The sequence below is a fragment of the Uloborus diversus genome, chromosome 4 (assembly GCF_026930045.1).
Source record: "Uloborus diversus isolate 005 chromosome 4, Udiv.v.3.1, whole genome shotgun sequence".
NCBI classification, from domain to species: domain Eukaryota; kingdom Metazoa; phylum Arthropoda; class Arachnida; order Araneae; family Uloboridae; genus Uloborus; species Uloborus diversus.
This window is the reverse complement of record NC_072734.1, coordinates 14,237,976-14,262,326: the sequence shown is the minus strand read 5'-3', so window position 1 is coordinate 14,262,326 and position 24,351 is coordinate 14,237,976. Positions and strand designations below refer to the sequence as shown.

Genomic DNA, 24,351 nt, shown 5'->3' with positions numbered 1-24,351 from the left:
AACATAAAAAAATAAATAAAATAAAATTTATTCAACAACATTAGAAGGCTTTTTTTTCTTACAACAAAATCAAAATTTCAGTATCTTAACTTTCCAATTCTAGCAACATTCTAACGAAAAAATGGATAATTTCACAAATCGCCTTTGAAAGGTAAGGCTGAACATTCAACGTAAATAAATAAATAAATAAAATAAATACATAGGCTATTCTACTGTTAAATTTTTATTTATCGTTTGCCAAATTTAGCTTATGTTTGTCATCAATCATGAATTAATTTTGAGTAAGAATGTCCGTCCAAAAAATTAATTACAATCAATGTGTCCAATAGTGAAATATAGTATACTTACTTTAAATTAGCAAGTTATGGGCACATATTCTTGAAAGGATCTTAAATACATCTTAATTAATGGCAAAAATAAACATTTATCATAGATTAAAAGCTGAGGATCGAGTGCGTACCAATCACAGTGATCTCATAAAAACAAATCAGTAAGACTGAGAAAGAAATCCTTCAAAAAAAATTAATGCAAAGAAAATTCACTATTTGTAACTGAAAAGCACTAGTATAAGTTGCACGGCAGATAAAACTTATGTTAGAAAAAAACGTGGTGAGGGTGTTCTTGAAAGATGCTAATTTGAGAATCTACCGATTTTGTTTCTGAAAAATCACTTACAAACTTGATATTGGCAATACAATACAAGACAAACCTTGCTCATTACTGGTTGGCCTCCTATAACTGGTCATTTACCCGACATTGACAATAAATAAATGACGCGGCATTAACTAAAAATTTGGATTGCAAGAAAAATGTGAGCTTCATACAAAGGGAAAAATATTTTTTTTTTTTTTTGCTAGTCGATAACAGAGGTTCTCAACCTTTCAGGTTCTACGCTTCCTCATGAACAGCGACATGAGGTCATGCCCCTTATCTGGTTAATTCTTGCGGTACAAAAGTAAACTGAAGCTGTTAAGGTTATTAATGAAGCTACAAGTTGCGCACACGAAATTTAACATTACAACTAGGGGTGCGACATCGATCTCGATGTTTTGGAAAACATCGATGTTTTACTTTCGATGTTTTTGGACCATCGATGTTTTGGTTTCGATGTTTTTTCGATATTGATGTTTTTGCAGTTTAATTGAAAATTATCATAAAATTTGCTCCAATTTTCTCGCTAGGCAATTAAGTTAATTTATAGAGTTGCAAAAAAAAAAAATCATTTTTTGCACCCATTTTATAAGATCAATTTTTCTGTGCAGAGGATGATTTTTTGGAAGATCACTACAAGATAGTAGAAGATAACTAGAGAGAGTGAGAAAGAGGTCAAAGTAATTGGAAGAACCTTACACTGGTAGTCTGGTGCCAGAACTTGCAGTTTATTTCAATGCTCCAGTTCTTAAACTAAAGGAAAATCCTATACGTTACTACGGTGAAAATTATAACTTTAAAAATTCAGAGCTTGTAAAAGTTTTTGATAGTGATGGCAACTTCTGTTCCATCGGAAAGAGATAGTGATGGGCATAATCGAGATCTTTTGATAATCGAGATCTCGGGAATCGAGTACTTCTGATAATCGAGTGATTGATAATCGAGATCTTTTCAAGTCGATCACTCGAGTGATTGATAATCGAGATCTTTTGAATTCGAGAACTCGAGCGATTGACTTCTCGAGATCTTTGGAATCGAGAACTCGAGCGATTGACTTCTCGAGATCTTTGGAATCGAGTACTCGAGCGATTGACTTCTCGAGATCTTTGGAATCGAGTACTCGAGCGATTGACTTCTCGAGATCTTTTGAATCGAGTACTCGAGCAATGGACTTCTCGAGATCTTTTAAATCGAGATCTCGAGATGCTTTAAATCGAGATCTCGAGATGTTTTTAATCGAGATCTCGAGATGTTTCAAATCGAGATCTCGAGACGTTTGAATCGAGTACTCAAGTAGTTCATTTTCTGAGCTTTTCCAGAATTGAGTAGACTGCTACAGGGGCGCCCCACTATAAGAGGGAGGGGGCATGATGCGGCCTGCGCCATTGGCCGGTTTTTTCAGAGTGTTTTTTATCTCATTTTCGGGTGGCGTGGGGGCATGGCGCAGCCTGTGCCATTAAAATTTTTAGGGCTGGGTTTTTGAGAGGGTTCTTTAAATCTCATTTTCGGGAGGGGGCGGGGGGTCCATGGCGCTGCCTGCGAAACCGAAATTTCTATAAAAGTGGTTTTTTGAGAGGGTTTTTTAAATCGCATTTTGGGAGGGGGGGAGCTCTTTCTAGACGGATGCTCCGTAACATTTGAGAGGATGCACCATCGCCCTGCGAAGGGGGGGGGGGGAGACCTTTGACTTTTGGAACAGTTGGATTCCCGAGTTGTATTGGCAGGGGTGCGCTCGAAATAGGAATGTGCCATCAAGCCTATCATTTAGGGGTATAATAAGGGGCGAACCCTCCTGGCTTTTAGAAGTTATTGTACTCATATAAATGAAATTCTTACTCTTATTCGGCATAATGTGCAACTCGTAGGATACTCTTTAATCCCTCCTCCTCTTTTGTAAAGTTCGAAATAACGGGCCTGCCCCCCTCCCCCAATTCCTTGAAAAAATCTAGTTTTTACGTTTCAGTGGGTCTAGTTTTTTTGTTGTTTTCCGATAAAATGAGCTTGCCCCCCTACCCTCCGGAAAAGTTCGAAACGCAAGACTGTTTTAGGGGGTCAATTTGATAGATTTTAGTCTTCATTTAGGGGTCGCAGTCCTTGGGGGATGCTGGTTCGACGAGATTCCCTGTTATCTTGTCAGAAACTAGGAGTTCGGCATTTCGGCGACCCGGCTCGGACTAGTATAAACTTTTATAGGTTTATTGGTAGCGGCTAGAAAACTGGCAATGTGCCCTTGACTGTTGGTAGCCCTCAGGGGACGCCCCGTAGCGATTGAAATGGTATCACCCCCCTCCCCCTTTCATTTCAATTTCTGTAACGGAATGATTTCTCGATTTTTTTTCTTTTTTTTTTTTTTCACATTCATTTTGAGTGATTTATTCGAACGGTCATGTATTTAAACTAATGATTCTCAGATATCACGTGTTTATTTCAAATGGTTTCGGGCACTCAAACACAAAGTTAATAATGTAAACAAGTAGGGAAATCGTTGCTCTCTCTGCGCAAAAGGACTCATTCATTCTTATTTATTGCTTTGCTTTTTTTATGTTCTTGTTATTAGCGGAATTATATTTATCTGACTGATACATGTGGAGGGCGGGTAAAATATTTCTGGCTGCGTTTTCCATCAGATTGGGATTCCCGGCGCATTGAAAGTTATAAGTGTGGCTTGAATTGCATTGAAGTTCATGATTATTTTTTTTCTTTCTTGATTCGCTCTTTGTTATTTTTCTTTTTCATTCGTTGACTTGGGAAATATGTAATAACAGTATAAAAGCGTAGGGAGTAAAGTTGAAATATTTCTGAGTGCATTAAAAAGAAATATGGAAGTTTGTCGTGTGGAATTAATATTAGCTTCCACTCTTTGGCCCATTTTTTTAAAAATAAAAATAACATTTTATACAGATTTTTTTTCTTTCAAATTCCATACGTAAGATATTTATCTTTTGTGCGTAGCATTTATTTTCGCGTGCGTAGTTGAATTTAAATGTTTTTCTTGTTTTACTCGCTTCTGTTTAAGTCATATTCCTTATATTTTCAATGTGATGTTCCTTATATTTTCATAAATGTTGATTAGTATATTATTCACTCAACTTAAAAATTTGGAGTCAATTGATGTGCTGATTTTATGAGATTTATTTATTTATTTATTTATTGTAAAGTTGAGGCAAAACTGCTGAAAATGCTTTGGCTCGCGACGGTCCATTTCGGAACTTAGTTTCATAGCTGCGCTTGATTTTCCGTGCGTTGGTCCTCAAAAAGGTTTAAATTGATTACCAACTTTCTCTAAAAAGCAGATTACGTATCCGGTTTTCAAATCATCCGAGACGCTCGATAACCGAACATTCGACAACAAGCAATATATTAAACAAGGATCCCCCACGATTGAGAGGGCAGAGGGGGGGGGGGGATTCATGGCGCAGACCATGCCATTGAAGTTTTGAAGAGGAGAGGGTAACTTATAAGAGGGCATTTAGTCTTATTTTATGGGGCTCTCGTTCTGGGGATTCTCCGTCGCATTTGAGAGATGAATGTCATCGCCAGGGGGGGGGGATGGGCACCACTGCATTTTAAACACATTGCGTTTAAACGTTTCACAAACGTTTTAACATGACTGTCACAGCGTTAACAATCGTTTTAAAACCTTTATCTCAACAAAGTGTGCTCTCTGAGTAACCTCATTCGAAAAAAAGCACTTGAGAAGCTATTATTTGAATCTGAAACTTTAGAGAATGACAGGGGTGTCCGTCCGTCCCTGTGAGCAATGGCACGCATCTTATGAAAATTTCTCCCTCCCCCCTCCCCCTAAGAAACAATAATCCGAAAAAGACCTAAGACCACCTTAAATTTTCAATTAAACTACTGGTTACTTACTGGTTCAATATATTTTTAAGTTTAACAATTCTCAAGTTTTAACCTGCTAGTGTCGCCCAAAGACCCAACCATATAATCATTATCCCTCACTTTTTAATAAAAATTGTACATATTTGATCTTAATAATTGTCAAGTTCAAAACAGTATGGAAAGCGTTTCTATACCCTTTGTTTCAAGATTTCACTACCGGATCACTAAAGGGCCGGATACAGAAAACCATTTTTTGGGGGGAGAGGATGGCTCATGTTGAAGAAAGCCCCCACCCCCACGCCTATGAACGAAATTCCCGTTTTTGGTACGAAAAATGTCTGAATCTGTTTGGGAGTCAATAAAAAGGCCCAAATCGGTCAGGAATAAGGCACCTAATTGGGAATAAACGTTGCGAATTAATTTCATGAGCAATGAAACGAAGTAGTAGTTCAAATATTTACTTTGAAAAATAATTAATGAGATGAAAAGATACTGTCATCGTTGACATTTTATGCATGAAGTGTTTGAACACAATGTGTACGGATACTGTTGTCGACGGTTTAGGGTGGGGGAACATGACCCCCATGATTTTCCCGTTGTATCCGCCACTCACACAACACTTGCCCTTCCATAAATCCGCTCATATGATAATTAACAATTTTCGTTCGAAAAATTTCGTTTGATTATTAAGGAATCTCTCAATTATCGAAAATTCGACGCCAAACATTCAACTATAACCCCATTCGAATAAAGCAAACGAAAAGCATTCATTGTATTTTAAAATCATTCCAAATCTATCCATCCCAAGAGCGAAGGGGCACCACCTATGAAGCTCTTCCCCAAGAGCAATACCCCCAAATGAGACAAAATCCCCTAAAAATTACAATCTCGCAGTTTGCGTCAAAACTCTCGCCTCCCCCCCTCCCCTCTTATTTGCACCCATAGGAAGGAATTACACAAGAAGTAAACCACTTGTTTTATTAAGGAATAAGTAAATACCTTAGTGCCGAGAAGTAACATGAAATAACAAACGTTTTGTATCCCAAATATACAGAGTACTGCTGAAACGTGCTTTGGAGTTTTTAAGGTACCCTTTTTTGAACAAAATAGTAAGCTTTTGCGTGCAAGAAGCCATTCATTAGTTACGTAAGGATGATTTTGGCATTTTTTTGACCCCCCTCCCACCATGTAAAAGTATGTAAGATTTTTCAAACCGCTCCCCCTATTCTTAGGTAAGATTGATTCCATTCCGTTTTTCAAAACAATAAAATAACGAATCTAACATCACTGGGAATCGAAATTAAATTCACTATTATTAAATTAATCCTTTTTGTGTAATGAAATGTTTACTAAAAAATTGGAATCTAGACTGAATGTTTTTTCGACATTTTTTTTTTTTTGTGTATGATGCGATAATTATTAAAAATAAAACATGCTATGCATGGTGCGATTCTTTTATCATGTTTTACACGATTCATTCTTCGTAAAACAAATAAAAAACAGCTCATCCTAATAAGTTTTTTATTTTCCAAACGCAAATAAAATATATAATTCCCGTCAAACCACTTGACTGCACAATTTCAAATGTAAAACATCAACTTGGAAAATATTGCGTGAGAATGGGTTTGAAGCCCCCCTCCCTCTAGGGACCCTTACGTAATTAATGAATGGTCCCTAAAGACATCTAGTAATGTCCTTACATCCACAATCTCACTATTTTGCGTTGAAAAAAGGGTTCCTTGAAACCCCGAAACACGTGTCTGCAGTAATCTGTATAGCTGGGCTCTAAAACGTTTGTTGTTGCCTGTTTCACCTGTATCATTACCTAATGGTATAGTCGACGGTGGACGTAAGGGGAAAGACTTCCCTCAGGTTTTCAACTTAAGTATTCCACATTTTTACCTGAAATATAATTTTAATTTTAATGCCTCTCAAGTTGGAACCTTATTAGCGCACCCACTTCCACCAAACATATCATTAGACTACCAAAGCATCCCAAATAATCATTTGATAATCAAGCATTCGACAGCATACATTCAATTATAACACTATTCGAATGAAACATCATTAACTTTTCAAAGCTAGCCCTCTGACCCCCCCTAAATGACGGATCCGCCCCTGCAACTGAAACTCTTCAGAAGCAGAGGTGCCCACCAGCCCTGAGGACAAGGGCACCCCCCTCAATATCGCATAGACCACCCTACCACCAAAAAAAAAAGCGAAAAATATCCCTCAAAACACCCCCCCCCCCCCTCAAAAAGGACATTCCCTAAAAAAGATTAACGTCCATTGAGAATTTCAATGGCGCAGTCTGCGCTATGACCCACCTCCCCTGTGGGCACCTCAGCTCAACCCGTCACTCCAAATTTTTCTGGGGGAAGGGTTAAAGGGTCTCAATGCATATCTTTTCGGAAGGCAACAAAAACCATGACCATTCATAAATAAAATCATTAACTTTTCAAAGCCAGCCCTCTGACCCCCTAAATGACGGATCCACCCCTGCAATTGAATCACTTCAGAAGCAGGGGTGCCCCTGAGGTCAAGGGCGCACCCCCTCAATATCACAGAGCCCCCCGAAAAATAAGAAAAATACCCCTTAAAACACCCCTCATCTAAAAATGTCAATGGCGCAGTCTGCGCCACGATCCCCACCTTCCAAGGTGGGCACCCCTATCAGAAGTCAACTATATTGAGAGGTTCATTCGATTCTCAAATCGATCAAAAATTACATTGCTAGAGTGATTGAGATCTCGAGAACTCAATATCTCGAGAGCTTAACATCTCGAGAACTCAACATCTCGAGAACTCAACATCTCGAGAACTCAACATCTCGAGAAGTTCAAAGCGAGAACTCGAGCAGTTGATCGCTCGAGCACTCGGAAAGGACAAACGAGAACTCGAGCAGTTGATCGCTCGAGTACTCGGAAAGTGATAATCGAGAACTCGAACAGTCCATCGCTCGAGAACTCGGAAAGTGATAATCGAGAACTCGAGAAGTTCATCGCTCGAGAACTCGAAAAGTGATAATCGAGAACTCGAGATACGATAATCGAGAACTCATGATAATCGAGTTCTCGAATGATTTTGAATAATCGAGTGATTCGATTATGAGTACTCGATTATGCCCATCACTAGAAAGAGATATTCCTCTGACAGGTGGGATAGTCTGCGAAAAGAGAAATACGCTTCTGGGGAACAAAGTAAACAAACTTCTTTTTCTTCAAACTGTCAACACCAATATTCGGGGTTACTTATCGATTTCCCCCAACAAGTCGTCCCTCTATTACTTACAATTTGTGTTTAATTATTAACTAACAGTACAACACATATTTCTTGTTCTTAAAAATAATTGTTAGAATTAATTTTGTATTTTTAAAATTATTAGCACAACTCTTTTTTCTCATCATTCAACTGACGGAAAGTGCTATGATACATTTTTCTTAGATTTTTTTTTGATGTAAATTTATTTTTAGTTTCATTCAGTTTGAAAATATTTTCATATTACTATAACTAGTTTTAATTAATCGGTGCTTGTCTTATTATCAATTTTTGTCCTACTATGATACCAAGATAGTGTGAAATTATTCTTATTAAATTATATTCATGATTTGAGGTTCAGTATTTTCAATACAGTGACTCCCAAAAGTGTTCGTACACTTTGAAATTTTTTAGTAAAACCAAAATAACTCAAAACTGAATTCGAATATGAAGTCCATTTTTTTTTCACGTCATTCCTACGTCATTCTAAATACAACCCATTGGTTTTTTCAAAATAATGACGGATCTTCTTTTTGAAATGAGTCAGAAAACGAAGAGACAGAGAAATAACACGCCACAAAAGCCATCGTACACTCAAATATTTTCGAATAAATTCATGATTAAAGTGATCATATGCCGTTTGATTAATATTTTTGCATTGTGTTGACCCTTATAAGTCATTTGGCTTTAATTCTTTGTTTATTTATTCCTTAATATTGTGCTTATTACTGTAAAATGGCTGGTATTCGTAAAAAACCGCAAACACCATTTGAAATTTGAATTTTTTTTTCCCACAGTAGTGGTAAATTGGTTTGAAATGTCTCTAAATTAGTTATTTTATTTGTTTGTATATTAAAGTGCTTGATAAAATGCTTTAAAGAAAGGAATCGGACCGAAAACAAGGTAAGAAAAGGGCAACCGGCAAAGTTGATAAAACGTAATCGGAGATTTAAAGTTAAAAAATTGATGAAAAATACACATTTGAGTGCTGTAAAAGTTTCTAAAGAGTTAAATTAAACATTTTACATTTAATTTTCACTTAAAATTGTTCGCCAAGTTCTCTGATTAGCTGGATTAAATGAGACCTCTTCCCGCAGAAATTTTCTTGATCGTGCGAAAAACAGAAAGCTTACGCTTTTCGTCACAAAATCAATGATAAATAAGCTAAAAACGTTTTAGAATCACGTCTTACTTACAGATAAAAATTAATTCGACATTTTTGGTTAAATTGTTGTATAACTGTAAGTAGAAGAAAAAATTAGGAACTTAATCTTAAGAACTTATTTGGATCAGTTAATCAGGACGGTGGAGGTATTCTAGTGTGAGGGTGCATATCAGCATCAGGACTTGGTAGTTTGTAATTTTTTGATGAAATAATGAATCATGCTGTTCCTTTAAATGTTTTAAAAACTAGTTTTGAACTCTTAGCCAAAAATTTGGCTATTGGAAACAACTTTGTTTTTTATCAAGATAACGATAGGAAGCACACGGTTTTCAACGTTTGCGTCTAGTGCCTCGAAAATTGTAATAAAGTTTAGAAAATATCCCATCAATCTCCAGATTTTAAATTAATGTAACGTATTTAGAGATATCTGGAGGCTAGATTACGAAAATAGGGCTTTAAAACGAAAATAGAGCTAGAAACAGTAAGACTTGAAGTGTGGTTGAACACTTACTAAGAAATTACGCAAAAAAAAAAAAAAAAAAAAAAAAAAAAGAAAGAAAAAGAATGAAATCTATTCCCAGACGTTTAAAAGGTGTTATGAATACTGTATGATATTCTACTAATTAATAACTTAATCAAAAGTTAGATTATACCATAATATATAGACATTTTGTAAAGTGTACGAAGACTTTTGTGAGATAAAATTTCCAGCACTTTTTGGTTTTTGATTTTTAAAAAATTAAGTTTTAATATTTTTTAAAAACTTTTCTTGTAGTTTTGCTACAAATTGATCATAGATCTTATAATTAAATACCTATTCGGAAATATTAATTCTAACCAATGGATTGGGGCCTATTTCGTTGAAAGTCGTAGGTGTACGAAGACTTTTGGGAGCCACTGTATATCGTCGGGTACGTATTCTTTTGTATTGCTTAAATTAGTGTAGTATATTCAAATATGTATGTTATACATTGATAAAAAGATCGATGTTTTAAAACATCGATGTTTGGAAAGATCGATGTTTTAAACATCGATGTTTGGAAAGATCGATGTTTTTTGGTCGATGTATCATTACCATCGATGTTTTAATTTCGAATATCGATGTTTTGAAACACCGATGTTTTGCCATAGATGTCGAACCTCTAATTACGACACGAAACTTTATTTTTGAACATAGTATTATTAGAACATTTGAAATCCAAGAAGCAAAGAAATAAACACATTTTTTTCCCTTCTGAGATAATCTGGAATCGAGGAGAGGTTGGCGTGCCCATTAGTCACTTTTACGACATGAATGAAGAAGCTGACATAGTTAGAAAAATTCATATTTAACCACAAAATTGAATTAATTGTTTGTTTTACTTTTTATTTCATCTGTTATACACTCACGCCTAAGTTGAGATATTCTTAGCCCTTAGAGAGAGTGCCCCCCCTCCCCCGTTGAGAACCTCTGGTCTATTTCTTGAAGTGAAACCACATTAAGGCACAAATTGCATAGAAGATTTCAGACACGTGTTTTGTTGTTGCATAGAGCCTCCTTCAACAGTACTTAAATATTAAAAACAAAAATAAAGTTTGATGACCGCTACCATTTTTGCCAAAACTTACCTGAAGAAAATGAAGTGCACGCTTTAATACATCTGCATTAATTTCTTTTTTTCTTCAGAAAAAAACTCTTCAAGTAGCTATAAGTAAAGTACTGATTACTCCGGAGAAACAAATTGGACGAATTATACACATTCAAGCACGTCTGTATCAAAGAAAATTCCCATCGCTACTACGTAAATGTAAAATCAAAACCTTTTTTTTCTTCTGATTTATACGTCACGAAGGGTCATGTGATATCGCTGTCATTGACAGCTGGAACATCACACCGCTTCTTACGCCCCGCCAAAGGTTCTGCTGTTTGCAAAGATAAAACAACCAATACGGAACTTTACCACAGAAAATTAAGCATTTTTTAGTTATCGCTTTTTCGAAACAAGTAACTTCACAACTGTGTGGTTTATCACTAGAACCGGGATAGATGCGCTTAAAATCAGTAAAATGTGCATTAAAAATTTCCAAAATTTACACTTAAAGTTGAAAAGTAGTATGCACTAATTCGTAACTCCCAGCGTTCGAATACGGTAACTTGCGATGATTTATAAAATTACAGAAAAAGGTAAAACATTGCGTTCCACGTGTGTCTGTTGAGGTAAACATAGGAAGTTTGCTATGGGTATTTATCAACGCATACGATGTGTCTTAGATTACGATTACATTCACCAACAGAAATTGATTTGTCGCTCAATGGTATTCTCGATCTTCTCGAAACAATGTTAGTTTCCATTATTTCTCTCTAAAAAGTGAGTTAAAAGTCGTAAATAGCGAAAATGTAAACAGATGAAAACTCTGGATTAACAAACTTCCCATCGGCATGAAATTGATAATGAATATCCGTGTCTGTTCGAAGCATTTCTTTTCGAAGGGGAATCAAGTTTTACCAGGTAATTTGTTTTTGTTGTGTATAAGTTTGAGGTTTTGTTTTCATCTAAAACTCGAAAGGAGGATTTGATAACATAAGCTGAAAAATTAGGGCTCTCATCTACGCCTAATTTAAAAACAATTAATTTAACTAACCTTATTTTACTACAGCATTTAGTTCTAATGGACAGTATGCAAAATATATTCTCGGAAATATTGTCGCAGAACGGAATGAAAAATTTTAACCGAGAAAGAACGTTCAGAATTTGAACTAACAGAAACAAAAGCCGAGAATTTTAATCACCAAAATAGTGCGCCAACTTTACTTTATTGCTTACATTATCGGCTGAAGAGTTTCGCCAAAAATTTGTGTAGGGTTATAGTTTCAGTATTGTGCTAGCAAAGAACCTTTGGCGAGATTTCGCTTATCAGTTGAATCATTTTATGATAAAAATAACGGAAGATCAATTAAAAGAAAACTACGGAGAGAATTTTATTGATGATTTACATAGCATGACAGAATTAAATCATTTAATTCAGAAATTAGAAACATACGAAACAGAAAAAAAATAATAATAAATAAAAAATAAAAATAATAACCGATTTGGCAATTTAAGAAATAACTCAGCTACGAATGAGGCAGTGAGAAGCAAAGCCATGTAAATGCCAAAATTGAAAATTTGGAGATAACCAGTACAAATGGTAGTTGAACCTCTTCTCTGCCTTGGGGCAAGAGATAAATAGTACTAGTAAACCTGGTTGGTGCTGCTGTACAGCATGATTTAAGAACCAATGAAAATCTGCCTAGGACGTTATCTTTAAATGCGTTTTACTCAAAACTTGAAAATGCCCACATACATCCCTTTGCTTCTCACTGCCTCAAATGTAAAACAATTAGTGCTAGCCAAACGAAACAGAGAAATATCATCTTCCTCTTTTGACAAACAATCGTATTGTCATATAATTACATTATCTAGTATTAAATGTTATTCTTGTCAGTCTTATGGCCACAATGAAAATGAGTTCTGTCAAGAAGTGATAACTATCGAATTCAATATCGTGAGAATGGCTGCTTGAGAACTACGTGTGTTGCATTAATTTCTAACGCTTAGTAATGCTTATTAATTTCTCATTTCTTTCTGCATGGGCCAGAATATCCACAAGACTTGAAATATTATTTTCAAACGAATAAAATAAAAAATTCATTCATACTATAAAACATTACTATACTTATTAGCATTTTATTCGCTACGGTATGTGTTTGTTTTACCATTTTCCTCCGCCATTGGACGGTGACTGCAGTGCCCCCTACAGTTTATTGGAGTTGCGAATAAATCTTTCACCAATAAAGGGAAATGTTGTCACAACGTCTAGTTTAAAAATGATCAACATTTCTTTTTCTGGATTTTTTAGTAAGGCCTGAACTATATTTTGAAACAATTATTCATACAGAAAATGATACGCACATTAGTTGATTTTATTGCAAAAAATCACAATTTCTTCTGAAAATTTTCCTACCATTAGGCATTTCTTTTGTCATTGAAAAGATTTCTTCTCTCATTCAGTGTGTTTGTTTCCTTTCAAATTGTCCCATTAGTCATCTGATTTTTCCTTCTTTGTGAGAAACAAAATGTTTATTTTTAATTTTCTCGAAGTTAGAAGGTCTAAAATCAAGTGAAAAACGCAGCAATATGAAATACTACTGCATTATACTATGCAGTAATTTAAAAGTGGTGCTCAAATCTCTTTGTTATTTGTGGATAGCGAGTGACGTGTTCCATTGCTGAGCTACAAATGTAATTACAGTGATCTCTCGCTTAGACGCGACCTCTGTTATACGCGTTTTTCACTTATACGTGTTTTTCTTACGGGCCCGGCCAGCGATATAGGGAAACAATGTCAACTCTTGTGCATTTATACGCGAAACCTAAAATGCACCTTTCACTTGTGCGCGATAATTTCTTTTCAAGTTATAGTTAAATCGCATATTTGAGCTTTGCTTATCAGAAGATTTGTACCCATCTTGTTCTGTCTCTTGGAATGTATCGCACGCCTGTATTCCATTGTTCGAATTCTTCCAAACACGCGTTCTTTTTTGCACAAGTGAGCAATTGGGGGTGGAATTAGTCTTGTGATTGACATCGAGAGGGGAGAACTAGCGAGGGAGAACGGGTTGCATACGAAAAGGTTGCCATTTAAAGTCGTGGTCAAGCGGTAAGCATTGACTTTGCCTTTTGAGGATCTTTTGTATCCTCGTAGGTTATAGCTCTGATCACGCGACATTTTTTAGGTTTTGGGGAATTCACTTACGTGCTGTACAGTGTATAAAAAATGACAGAACGTACAACTTCATTTTTTTTTTTTAAAATTACAATGCATAAACCGTAATTATGTGCATATTTATTCATTAGTATTAGTAGTGTACTATTAGTATTACTATAACTGATGTAAACTTATTGCATTGAAGCTTATTTTTGGGTTTTTTCGCTTATGCGCGAATTTTACTTGTGCGCGAAAATTTCGTTGTCCCCTTTGGTCGCGTAAAAGTGAGAGGTCACTGTAATTTTCTGGAAGTAAATATTGTCGTCTGCGTTTTTTGGATGTAAAAATGCAATGTTTTTTTATTGAATCTTTTTTTTTTCATTTTATTTATTCATTTTACTCATTATTATTATAATTAAAAATAATATACATAAATTTTGAGGTACCAAATTCGGAATCCCGAAATCCGGAACTTTTCCCATTGAAGAAAAAAAAAAGTTCTTTTTCAGTTTTAAAAATTCAAAATTGTTAACATTCGGCAACTACTTGTTGAAAACAGTACTTTTAGATCAGCTTTAAAAAAAAAAAAGTTTTTTCGATGCCACGTGTTATGCGTAAAGGAGCGTTTTGCTGTAAATGTGCAGCAATATTTTAACATCCACTTTCGTGTCATAAGTAAGCAATGCAAAGCCCATTGAGTAAAAACAAAAAAATATTTTAAATAAAAATATGATTTACTATACATTGTATCGATCGGCACATTACATATGCAAAACCAGGAAAAACGTGACAAATAACGCATGACACGAGAGTTTTCACTATTTTTGAGTAAGAATCCAAAACCCGGAAAACTCCGAAATCCGGAAAGGTCATGATCCCGAGCATTCCGGATTTGGGATCCCATACTGTATATATATATTTTAAAATTTTGGCATACAATCACGTTTTTGCATCTGTTGCACGTTTTTCTTTCTTTCTTCTTCTTCTTCTTTTTTGGGCTAAATTTTTTTAAAAATCTATTTTTGTTTTACAGGGCATCATCGAAGATTTAACGCAGAGCAACCGCAGCGGTGACACGGGCAGCGTGACATTTGAAAAAGAGGACGAAGATCAATTCAACTCAGACCTGGAGGACATGAAGGACATCGACGAACTCCTGGAGGACGAACTGCTGGCACAGGTTGCGTATAAAATATGCCAGTTTGGGGTAACAAAATGAGGCACTGAACTGAACAATTGATACGTTACTCAGGGGCAGCCTGAGTCCCCCAAGAAGGCACTAACCTTGACTAATAAAAGACGCACAGGTTCGTCAGCACAAAAAAAAGAAAGCGCACAGATTTGAGTGCGTAAATAAAATAAACGAATTCGCACAGATTTGAGTGCGTAAATAAAATAAACGAATTCGCACAAGTTCGAAGGAGGAAATAAAAAAATAATAAAATAAAATACAATTATAAAAAAAAAAAAAACGAAGGCGCAGTTTCGGAAGGGCGCTCAAGACCGCAGGCCGACAAGCCGGCTGGGCAGTCCGTCGCTCTGAACTTACATCCTTCACACATTGAATTTCTTAAGAACAGCAGTCTTCGATTGTAGGCTGCCTCAAGGAAGCTTTAGAGCTATTAGGTTTTGAAAGGCGACCGTTAAAAATTTTCTCAGTTACAAACAGAAATATCATGAAAAAGTAATTTGCCAGTCGAATATTTTGTGTTAAACAACTCATTACACTCTCATAGATTTCTTAAATTAATCAGCGTTGAGTTTCTTCGGAAGACCGGAATAATCCGATTTTTACAGTGCAGTGAAAGACACTGGAATAACCTGAAACATACAACAGATTTTTTTTTAATGGCAAAAAATGTTACTTAAATAGCAAAATTAAACTCAGACGTCAGTTTTTATTGCATCAGATACTAGGCAGATTATAATTTACTTTATATTAAAATTTTATTATAGAAAAATAAGTCATTTTAATAGCAGGGAAAGTGTGACAGGTATAGATAGGTAATGAACGAATATGAGTTTTATTCCATTTCTTTCATTAACGCAAGAAACCCATTTTTTCGATAATTTTTCTATGTATTTTCAGCAAATTTTTCTCACTCTGCACTTATCAATCTAGCAATTCATGCTTCTAGTTTTGTTTTTGTCCATAACTTATAATTTGTAATAAATTACCAGTACAGGGCTGTCCACAAATGATTTCACGTTTTAAGGGGGAGGGGGTTCGGAAAAATTTGAAGAGGAGTTAGGGCGTAACAAGAAGCGTGACATCACGCATTTCTTATGAGAATATGCTTATGAAAAACAGCGTGACTTGTGGCAAGGGGAGGGGAGAGGGTAAGGTGAAGTATGTCGTAGGAGGGATCACAAATGCTGAAAATTAGTGTGTTATCATTTATGGAAAGCCCGTACCGGTACTCTCCCAAAAGGCGATCTACCCTTCTCATTGTACAGTTACCCACTAGATGGCGCCACTGAAACCAATTGTTCTTACATGTGATATAAGTGGCACCATCTACTGAGTAGATTATTTGAATGATCGCATATTGAGAGAACATCAGATTACTTTATAAAGTAATGCGATTTTTTTCAGTTTAATGTATAGTAATCGCTACAAAATTCAATATATTTCTTCTCTTTTAGAATATCTTAGGAATGACTTCGAAAGTGAAGACAGCAAGCGAGGACACCCTCGTCCCTTCTCCTGAGCAGGGTGCCGTGTCTGAGGGAGCCGCCGCCCCCGAACCGCTCTCGAATCAGACCAAACAAAAATGGAGTTCGAACCCGAATAACGTCTCGAAAGGAAAGCGAGATCGACAAGAAGAGAAAGAACGTCAAGTGAGTTCTGAAAGATTTTTTTTTTCCGCCGCAGTTTGTTACTAAATTATATTAAGGATTTTCCCAATTAAAAGTAAGATATTCCGAAATTATTCTGTTTGCAGTACAAAATTCTACTGTCAAGTTCTTTTTGGAATCTCGCATAAGCAGGCAAGGGTTAAGTTGTATGTGTGAGGGGGGGGGGGAGGCGAAGGTTATACAGGCCATACCCACATACCCCCTCCCAAACTTCGCCCCTCGCTTCGTTAATTATAGATGCAGTCATAGACACACAAAATAGAAAATCATTGCAATGATTCTCTATTTTTTCCTAGTTCAAGAAAATATTCCTCTCTCACGGTCTCCAAAATGTTCGTTTCCTTTGCATCATTGAAGCCGATACAAATTCTCTGTTTTGTATCAAACAAAAGTTTTAGGGGGGCACTTTGAAAAAAAAAAAAAAAAAAGAAATTTTGACCTGATAAGAAAGAGGGGTCCGGTCAAAAATGTGAAACTTTTAGTTTTAAAAACGCAAGTTTTGGCCTTTCTTTGCAGATGCTAATGGGGAAAAGGGTAATTGGGTCTCAGAGGAAACTTCTAGAAATCGAAACCTTTAAAAACGCGATCATAGGCCATGTTTATTGACGTAAGGGATGGCGTTCAGGGACTGTTCCCGATCGATAAAAAAAAAAAAAGAAAGATTGAAATCAATTCTTTCTCCCTCTGCAAGTTTTTGAAATTGAAGTTTCAAAAATGTAATTTGCACAAACTTTGTAGGTTTTATAGGAAGGAGTTCTTCCCTGGAAAATGTTTCAAAATTATGTTCCAAAAAACTTAAGCAATGTTTTATGTTCAGGGGTTTCCACTTAAGTTTTTTGTAAGTGTCGTTCAAAAAACCCAATGCGTGTGCTATTAAAGAAAAACGGTACAGAATTCCTTTCCCGAATATTTTCTGAAACTCAAGTCTTGAAAATGCAATTATACGGCCATGTCAAGTGATCCAAAGTTTTTTCCCTCACCTTTTTGTATTTCTTTGAAATTTGGCTCATCAATTGTACCCTTTGAGGTAATCAAAAGTCCAAATTTTTAGATTTTTATCTCTATTATTTTTTTATTTATGACACTTTGATTTTTCGAAAAACCCTCTTTTTTCATGGATGTTTGAACATAAAATGGACGATAACTCAGCACCAAATATAGATAGAAAGATTTGGTTAAAAGAATTTTAAAGTACATTAGTTGCTGTTTAATTGGATATGCAACATGACTAATTTCAGAAAATGTTTAATTTTTAAAAAATGAAATTTAAATTTTAAATTTAAATTTCTCAGAAAAGGTATAATGAATTTTTTAAAAGAAATTCTCAAAAATTTGTGTGTATTTTATCTTCATTTGTGCAAAGTTTCAAGTTGGGATCTCAATGGGATCATATTTTTATGAATTTTTAAATAAAATTTGACTTATGAAATAACGACATTTTTCAGATTCTAACTAGTTAAATATAGGGTTCTCTTACTAAGGATGGTCTAGTAAGTAGTAATTGCTCATGACTATGCTTGAAATGAGTTGACATGAATTTGTAGATTGGTACACCCCCCCTGCCACACAGCCACTTTTTATCTTTTTTTTTTCAAAACTGTATTTAAAAAAAAAAAAAAACTGGCACGTAAGAGTTATAATCATAATAAACTGGGATGCACGCTGCTAAACATCAGCAGTGACTAAGGCTTATAAATGGGGGGAGGGGGTCATAAAAACTAAAAGTCAGAAAAACTTTAACAGACAAATAGAACCACTCATTTGCAGCTTTTTTTTTCCTTTCGAAAAGTGAGACGATAGGGGGAGGAGGAAAGGGAGGGGGGAAGAGCAATCTGGAATAAAGCTTAACAACATGGAAGCAAACATTTATAGCATCTCCTGCAAGTGTGGACTTGGCTACGTTGGACAGACTAAACGTGCTCTCAAGCACCGTCTGAAAGAGCACGAAAACTATGTTAAACATAAAGAACTTGCTCGTTCTTCCATCGCTCAGCATTGCTGGACTTCTGGTCACTGTTTTGATTTTTCATCTGCAAAGATTATTTGTAAATGTTCTTCGGTTTATGACCTCGATTTCTGGGAAGCTTACCATACTTGGAAAAATTCTCATTCTCTTGTCAATGATTTTTCCAGCACTCCATTTTTTTCATGATATTTGGAAGCAATTTCTATAATTGCCTTTCCTGTTTCTTTGGTGTCTCGCACTCTTTTTGTCTCCTGGCTTCTGATTGGTTGTCTCTTGCCTTGCTTTGAGCCCGGAGCGTACATGCTGTTCGCTGATTGGTTGTTTGTTGTCATGTTCCTATATTCTTATTGGTTGGCTCTCTTTGGTATAAATACCGGTGTCCACCTGGTTTTTTGTCAGTTCTCTCGCAACTTCTGGTTGTGTTGGTGAGCTTTTTGCACTGATGAAGAGGCTCCATTGTAGCCTTGAAATAGCTATATGCTGTATTTTCTCGAATATTTGTGCTTTATTTACGTTGTTTTTTCACCTTAATCATATTGTAGCACAAAGCTTATATGATAATTTTGCATTTAACATGGAAGGTTATGCTCAAACTAGCAAAATTTGTCTGATCTATAACTGCTTTTAACATATACATAAATAGATCTCGCTGCATTGCTCTCCTTTACAACTGAAACTAAAAAGAAAACTAGCATTAAAGAAAAGAAGACCGCTGCACTCCAAATGTTGTAGAAAGACAGTTTTATGCGGAGATGCATATGATCTGATACTTAGATTGATTTTTAGTTTAGTGTGAAAAGAATGAAACAAAATGGGGGGAAACACTCCTATTTTGCTATGATCTTGGGGTAGACTATTTCTTTCCTCCCTCCAAAATTGAAAGTTGGCGCAGGGGTAGGGGATGAAATTAATCATAACTTTCCTTATCAGATAGTGAATTAATCAAGTAAATTTTGTGAAGTTCGGATTGAAAAAGAAACACTTGGTCCGAAAAAAAAAAGCGTCAGGTGAGGCGTGTTACTATTATAGTGTTAATCGTATGGTGGGTGGGGGGAGGGGAATGTACTTCGTCTTGCTTTAATGAAGAACATTTACCAGCTTTTTATATGCTTTCTATTCATTTTGTTTTATTTTATTAATTTATTTATTTTTTGCGTTTTGAAAAGAGTTTTGAAAATAAAAATAAAAGTGGTGGTGCTGGGGGGGGGGGGGGGCTTTTCTTGCTTTAAAGAAGATTATTTACCAACTTTTAATAAGTTTACTATTCATTTTGTTTTATTTATTTATTTATTTAATTTTAATTTTCGAAATGTTTTGAAAAAAAAATAAAAGTGGTGGGGGGGGGGGGGGGAGCTTACCAATCTACAAATTCATGTCAGATCATTTCAAGCATAATCATGATCAATTACTACTTACTAGACCATCCCCAGTAAGAAGACCCCATATTTAACTAGTTAGAATCTGAAAAATGTCATTATATTTCATAAGTCAAATTTTATTTAAAAATTCATAAAAATATGATCCCATTGAGATCCCAACTTAAAACTTTTCACAAATGAAGATAAAATACACACAAATTTTTGAGAATTTTAAAAAAAAAATTCATTATACCTTTCTTAAAAAATTTAAATTTAAAATTTAAATTTCATTTTTTAAAAATTAAAAATTTTCTGAAATTTGTCATGTTGCATATCCAATTAAACAGCAACTAATGTACTTCAAAATGCTTTTTACCAAATCTTTCTATCTATATTTGGTGCTGAGTTATCGTCCATTTTATGTTCAAACATCCATGAAAAAAAGAGGGTTTTTCGAAAAATCAAAGTGTCATAAATAAAAAAATAATAGCGATAAAAATCTAAAAATTTGGACTTTTGATTACCTCGAAGGGTACAATCGATGAGCCAAATTTCAAAGAAATACAAAAGGGTGAGGGAAAAAATTTCCCAAATTTTGGATCACTTGACATGGAATGACCCGGCCGTATTTTGCAATATTAGGGCCAGTATGCCAGTAATGTTAATTTGGGGGCTATCCCCTGAAAATTTCACGAAATGAAGTTGAGATCTGGAAGCAAAATTTCAAATGCTTCATAATGCTTCCGGTGTGTGTGTGTGTGGGGGGGGGGGATATATGTATAATCATTCCGTATAACAAGTATTAAAAACGGATTCATTGCTTGCGTTTTAATTTGTATTATTCGAGTCCTCTGATTGTTTTGTTCATTAATATATAAAAGACGTAAGTATGACGGGCTTACGCGTATGATACACTGATGTTATAACTAACTTGATTTTTCTGTGTGTATAGGTGGGGTGGGGGTGCCAGGAAAGTTTCGCCCCAGGCGCCACCAGCTCTTCGGACGGCCCTGTTTCTGATAGAAGGAATAGAGAAAGAATGCATTGTAAAGGAATTAAAATAGGCACAGTATTTAGTTAGAACAAAAATAACTGAATTTAAAATTAATAAGTTTGAACTTATAAAGAATTTTTAAATTTCTTATTAGCTTAAGCTTACAAAATCAAAGGTTTGAAACTTGTCTCAGCTTTATCAGTTCATTAAGTCTTATGTTATTTCTACTAGATGGCAGCACTAAAAATCATGAGAAAAGTAATGGAAGTTCGCTTCGTTGTGCTTTTACAGATACTTGATAATCTTACTTTTATTCAATTGAATGAATTTGATTTTAAGTAATTAAAAGTATTGAAATTTTCAGAGATGTAATGCAAAAATTGCATATTATTCATGAAAAGCTCATCTTTTTTACTGCTCTTAAATGGTGCAGTATATGATGACAATGCCGATTACATTATTATTTTTATTGAGTGTTTTGATTTATTTTGTGCTTTTAATTTCTATGATACAAATGTTTTCTGAAGTTATTCTTCTTTTGCCGCGATGAAGGTGAAATTTGAACATGAATTGGGAAAGGTATCATGAATTGGCGACAGCTAAGACACAAGGTTATTTTATGCAAGTATTCCCCAGGATTTTTCTCGAAATTCGAATTTTAAATTAGTTGAAGATTTGTTTTCAATCAGCCTATTTAACCGTTGAAACTTCTTCCACTTTCCCCCGAGAAAAAAAAATCACTCGCAAATCTTACCCATCTTTTCCTATCCTGTGATTCGTATAATGCTACCGCATCTTTTTCTTGCAGTCTCAGTTTCAACACTGAGATATGTGTCCATTTATATGCAAATGGTTGTTATAGGTTTCTCTAGTTTGCTTTAGTTATGGTTAGGGTTTAATTTCTAGCAAAGGAAGCACCTGAGCCATATTAGCCCTCAGAACTTAACTTCAAACGTAAATAATCTAAAATCTACCTTAATGTCAGATTTTTCATACAGAATTGAAAATAAATACGGAGTTGAACTCCCGCGGGATCTCCCATGAAAATCAAGAGTTGGTTGTCATCTGTTTTCTTTCCTTTTCTCGTTGCAGATTTTATCATTGACTGCAAAAAAAAAAAAAAAAAAAAAAAAGACACGTAATAAATATAAAACACATTCAGATATTTCACTTATTCACCAAGTCTTCAATCGGATAAGAACTAAGTCGCTACCGTTCTACCACTTTCTAATACACACAAAGCGACTGTTTAGAAAAAAATTACTTGATGAGACTGAAATTAACCATTTCTCTAAGAATCCCCAGAGTGACCAAATGAATCAATCATCTGAAACAATACTGAGTATTATTATACTTCTTTTTGTGATGTGCTTAATTGTTCATTCGCATTAATTGTTGGTAAATGTGCATGATTATGTATTTCATGATTCAGTAAAATTCGGAGCTGCATTTATTTAATTGAAAACTCCCCCCTTCCAGAAATATGAATTTAAGGCGTCCCTGACCATGAATGTAGGGGGTAGTGAATCGCGATTGTTAATAGGAATGATACAACCTATTAAAGTGGAATCTTTACCTACCACCAAACTAAACTGTGAGTTGGTAACAACATGTTTGTTTAAGTTCGGGCGATGTTCACAGACAGTAGATCTTAAAGGAGTTTGACACCGCAAGTAAGACAGTGGTGCTCACCTGGGGGGAGAGTCATGGCTCATTCCGCGCCATTGAAATTTTTAGGAGGGGTTGTTTTTGAGGGGTATTTTTCTCATTTGGGAAGGGGAGGTAGCTCTTGCTTTTAGGGGGATCTCCGCGATATTGAGGGGCTGAGCGCGTTTGCCTTTTAGGGGGGATGGGCACCCCTGAGTAAGAGGAGTTTATGGCACACAAATAAAAATAAGTCATGTTAGCTAGACATCCAAAACCTATCTCTATACTAAGAAATTCCTATGTAAGCAGTAAGTGCTCCTGCAGCTCTTTTCTGTCATTGTTGATTGGTCGAAGCTTAAAAGAGGACGCCCACAAATTACGTCACACTTTGAGGTTGGGGAGGGAGGGGGTTTTACGAAGTGTGCCATCGCATTGTTTTAATAACAAGTAAGATAATGAAAAGGAGAGTGAGGTGTGACAAGCGGAGGAAAGGCGTAAGGTGAAGTTTGTGACACTTTGAAGCAAAGGGGGAGGGAGATCAAATCTCTTTAAAAAATGTGTGATATCACTTATGGACAGCTCCAAAGATCTTTGTCATGTGACCTGTGATTTTTGGGTCACTAAACAAATAATCGTGGTAGCTTTGTCTATATATATCTTAAAGAACTTTTGTACCAAGCGTACGCAGTAAGTAGCGGTTAAGACGGAGATTGAGGAAATATTGAAAATTCACTTAAAAGTTTACCCCCTTTTCCCTGAAACAATAGGCAACGTTTTGCCTCGTTTTTTGGAAATAAAACGTGTAAAAATAAAAAGGAAATGAACTGTGACTACGCTTATACCTCGCAGTCAAGGTATGTAATTATTGAAGCATCATTGCATTATTATGATGCAAATACTATTTTGAATAATTTTAAGAGACTATTGAAGAAACTACCTTTTGCACGTGTCGACCATTTTGGAGACTTTTTTTCACAATCATACTATTTTTAGTGTTATAACTTAGTGACAGCCCTGCGATATACTTTTGGGTTTATGTGAATTTCATTCTCTTTCAGTTGCTGGGTGATGTCGTGTGGCCTCCGGAGGCCTCCATGGCCGTAACATTTGAACTCCCTGCAACTCCGTCCACTGACTTGCCCACCATGGCTCAGGGCACCACAGACGAGGGGGCCACGGGGCTGAAGGGGGCAGAGACTCCGTTTGGCGTGGAAGACATCACAGAAGAAACCGTTGATAGCCCCATGCTAAACGAACATGACGGTATGTTTTCTTTTGTAAACGGTGAACGCTGCCAGTGTGAGAGACATCACTTGCGAGTGGACAATTCCATTTCAATAAACTCGTCAGTTGTTGTATAGAACCTCTTAAAAAGACACGAAATATGTTAGATCCTTGTTTCATTGCACGAAACTAATGAAGAGCTTGGACTCTGATTCTGTGCATTACAGTCAACTTTTGAAGATGTCCAAAAGAAAACATGCTTATTTTTTTGGTAATGAACGGAACTTTTGACGTCCCTTACTGAGCAAAAAATATTGTTTCTGGAAATATGAAAAATTTAACCGCATTATATAGAAGTAAAGTCCACGATCTTCATCATGTTATTGCAATGAATGAGGATATGGCATAGTTGAATTTCTTTCAGGATCTTTTGTTCAACAGTTGATACCTCTGTTGCCGTCAATTGCCCAGGTGTATAAATGTAAGCACACACGCATCGACCTGAATGTTTTAGTGCTTGAGTTCACAGCATTTTTAGGTCCTACGGCTTCTTTTTTACTTTCTTCTATATCTAAGATATAGAAGAAAGTATTGGATTCGTGTAAATTTTCGAATTTCGAATTTTAACGGATTCGAACGTTTTAAGGTCTGCTGAGTCCAT

At 35.6% G+C, this 24,351-nt stretch overlaps 2 protein-coding genes across 2 annotated transcripts in view; both read left to right on the top strand.

Moving 5' to 3' along the window:
* Positions 1-20,906, top strand: part of LOC129219836 (uncharacterized) — a 30,651-nt gene extending 9,745 nt beyond the window's left edge. The window contains exons 2-4 of the mRNA XM_054854141.1: positions 14,676-14,822; positions 16,289-16,483; positions 20,778-20,906. Coding sequence (XP_054710116.1) covers positions 14,676-14,822; positions 16,289-16,483; positions 20,778-20,906 — 471 coding nt within the window. The remainder of the gene's footprint in view (positions 1-14,675; positions 14,823-16,288; positions 16,484-20,777) is intronic.
* A 2,766-nt stretch (positions 20,907-23,672) lies between these two features.
* LOC129221576 (obscurin-like) overlaps positions 23,673-24,351 on the top strand; it is a 294,822-nt gene continuing 294,143 nt past the window's right edge. The window contains exon 1 of the mRNA XM_054856083.1: positions 23,673-23,729. Coding sequence (XP_054712058.1) covers positions 23,711-23,729 — 19 coding nt within the window. The 5' untranslated portion in view covers positions 23,673-23,710. The remainder of the gene's footprint in view (positions 23,730-24,351) is intronic.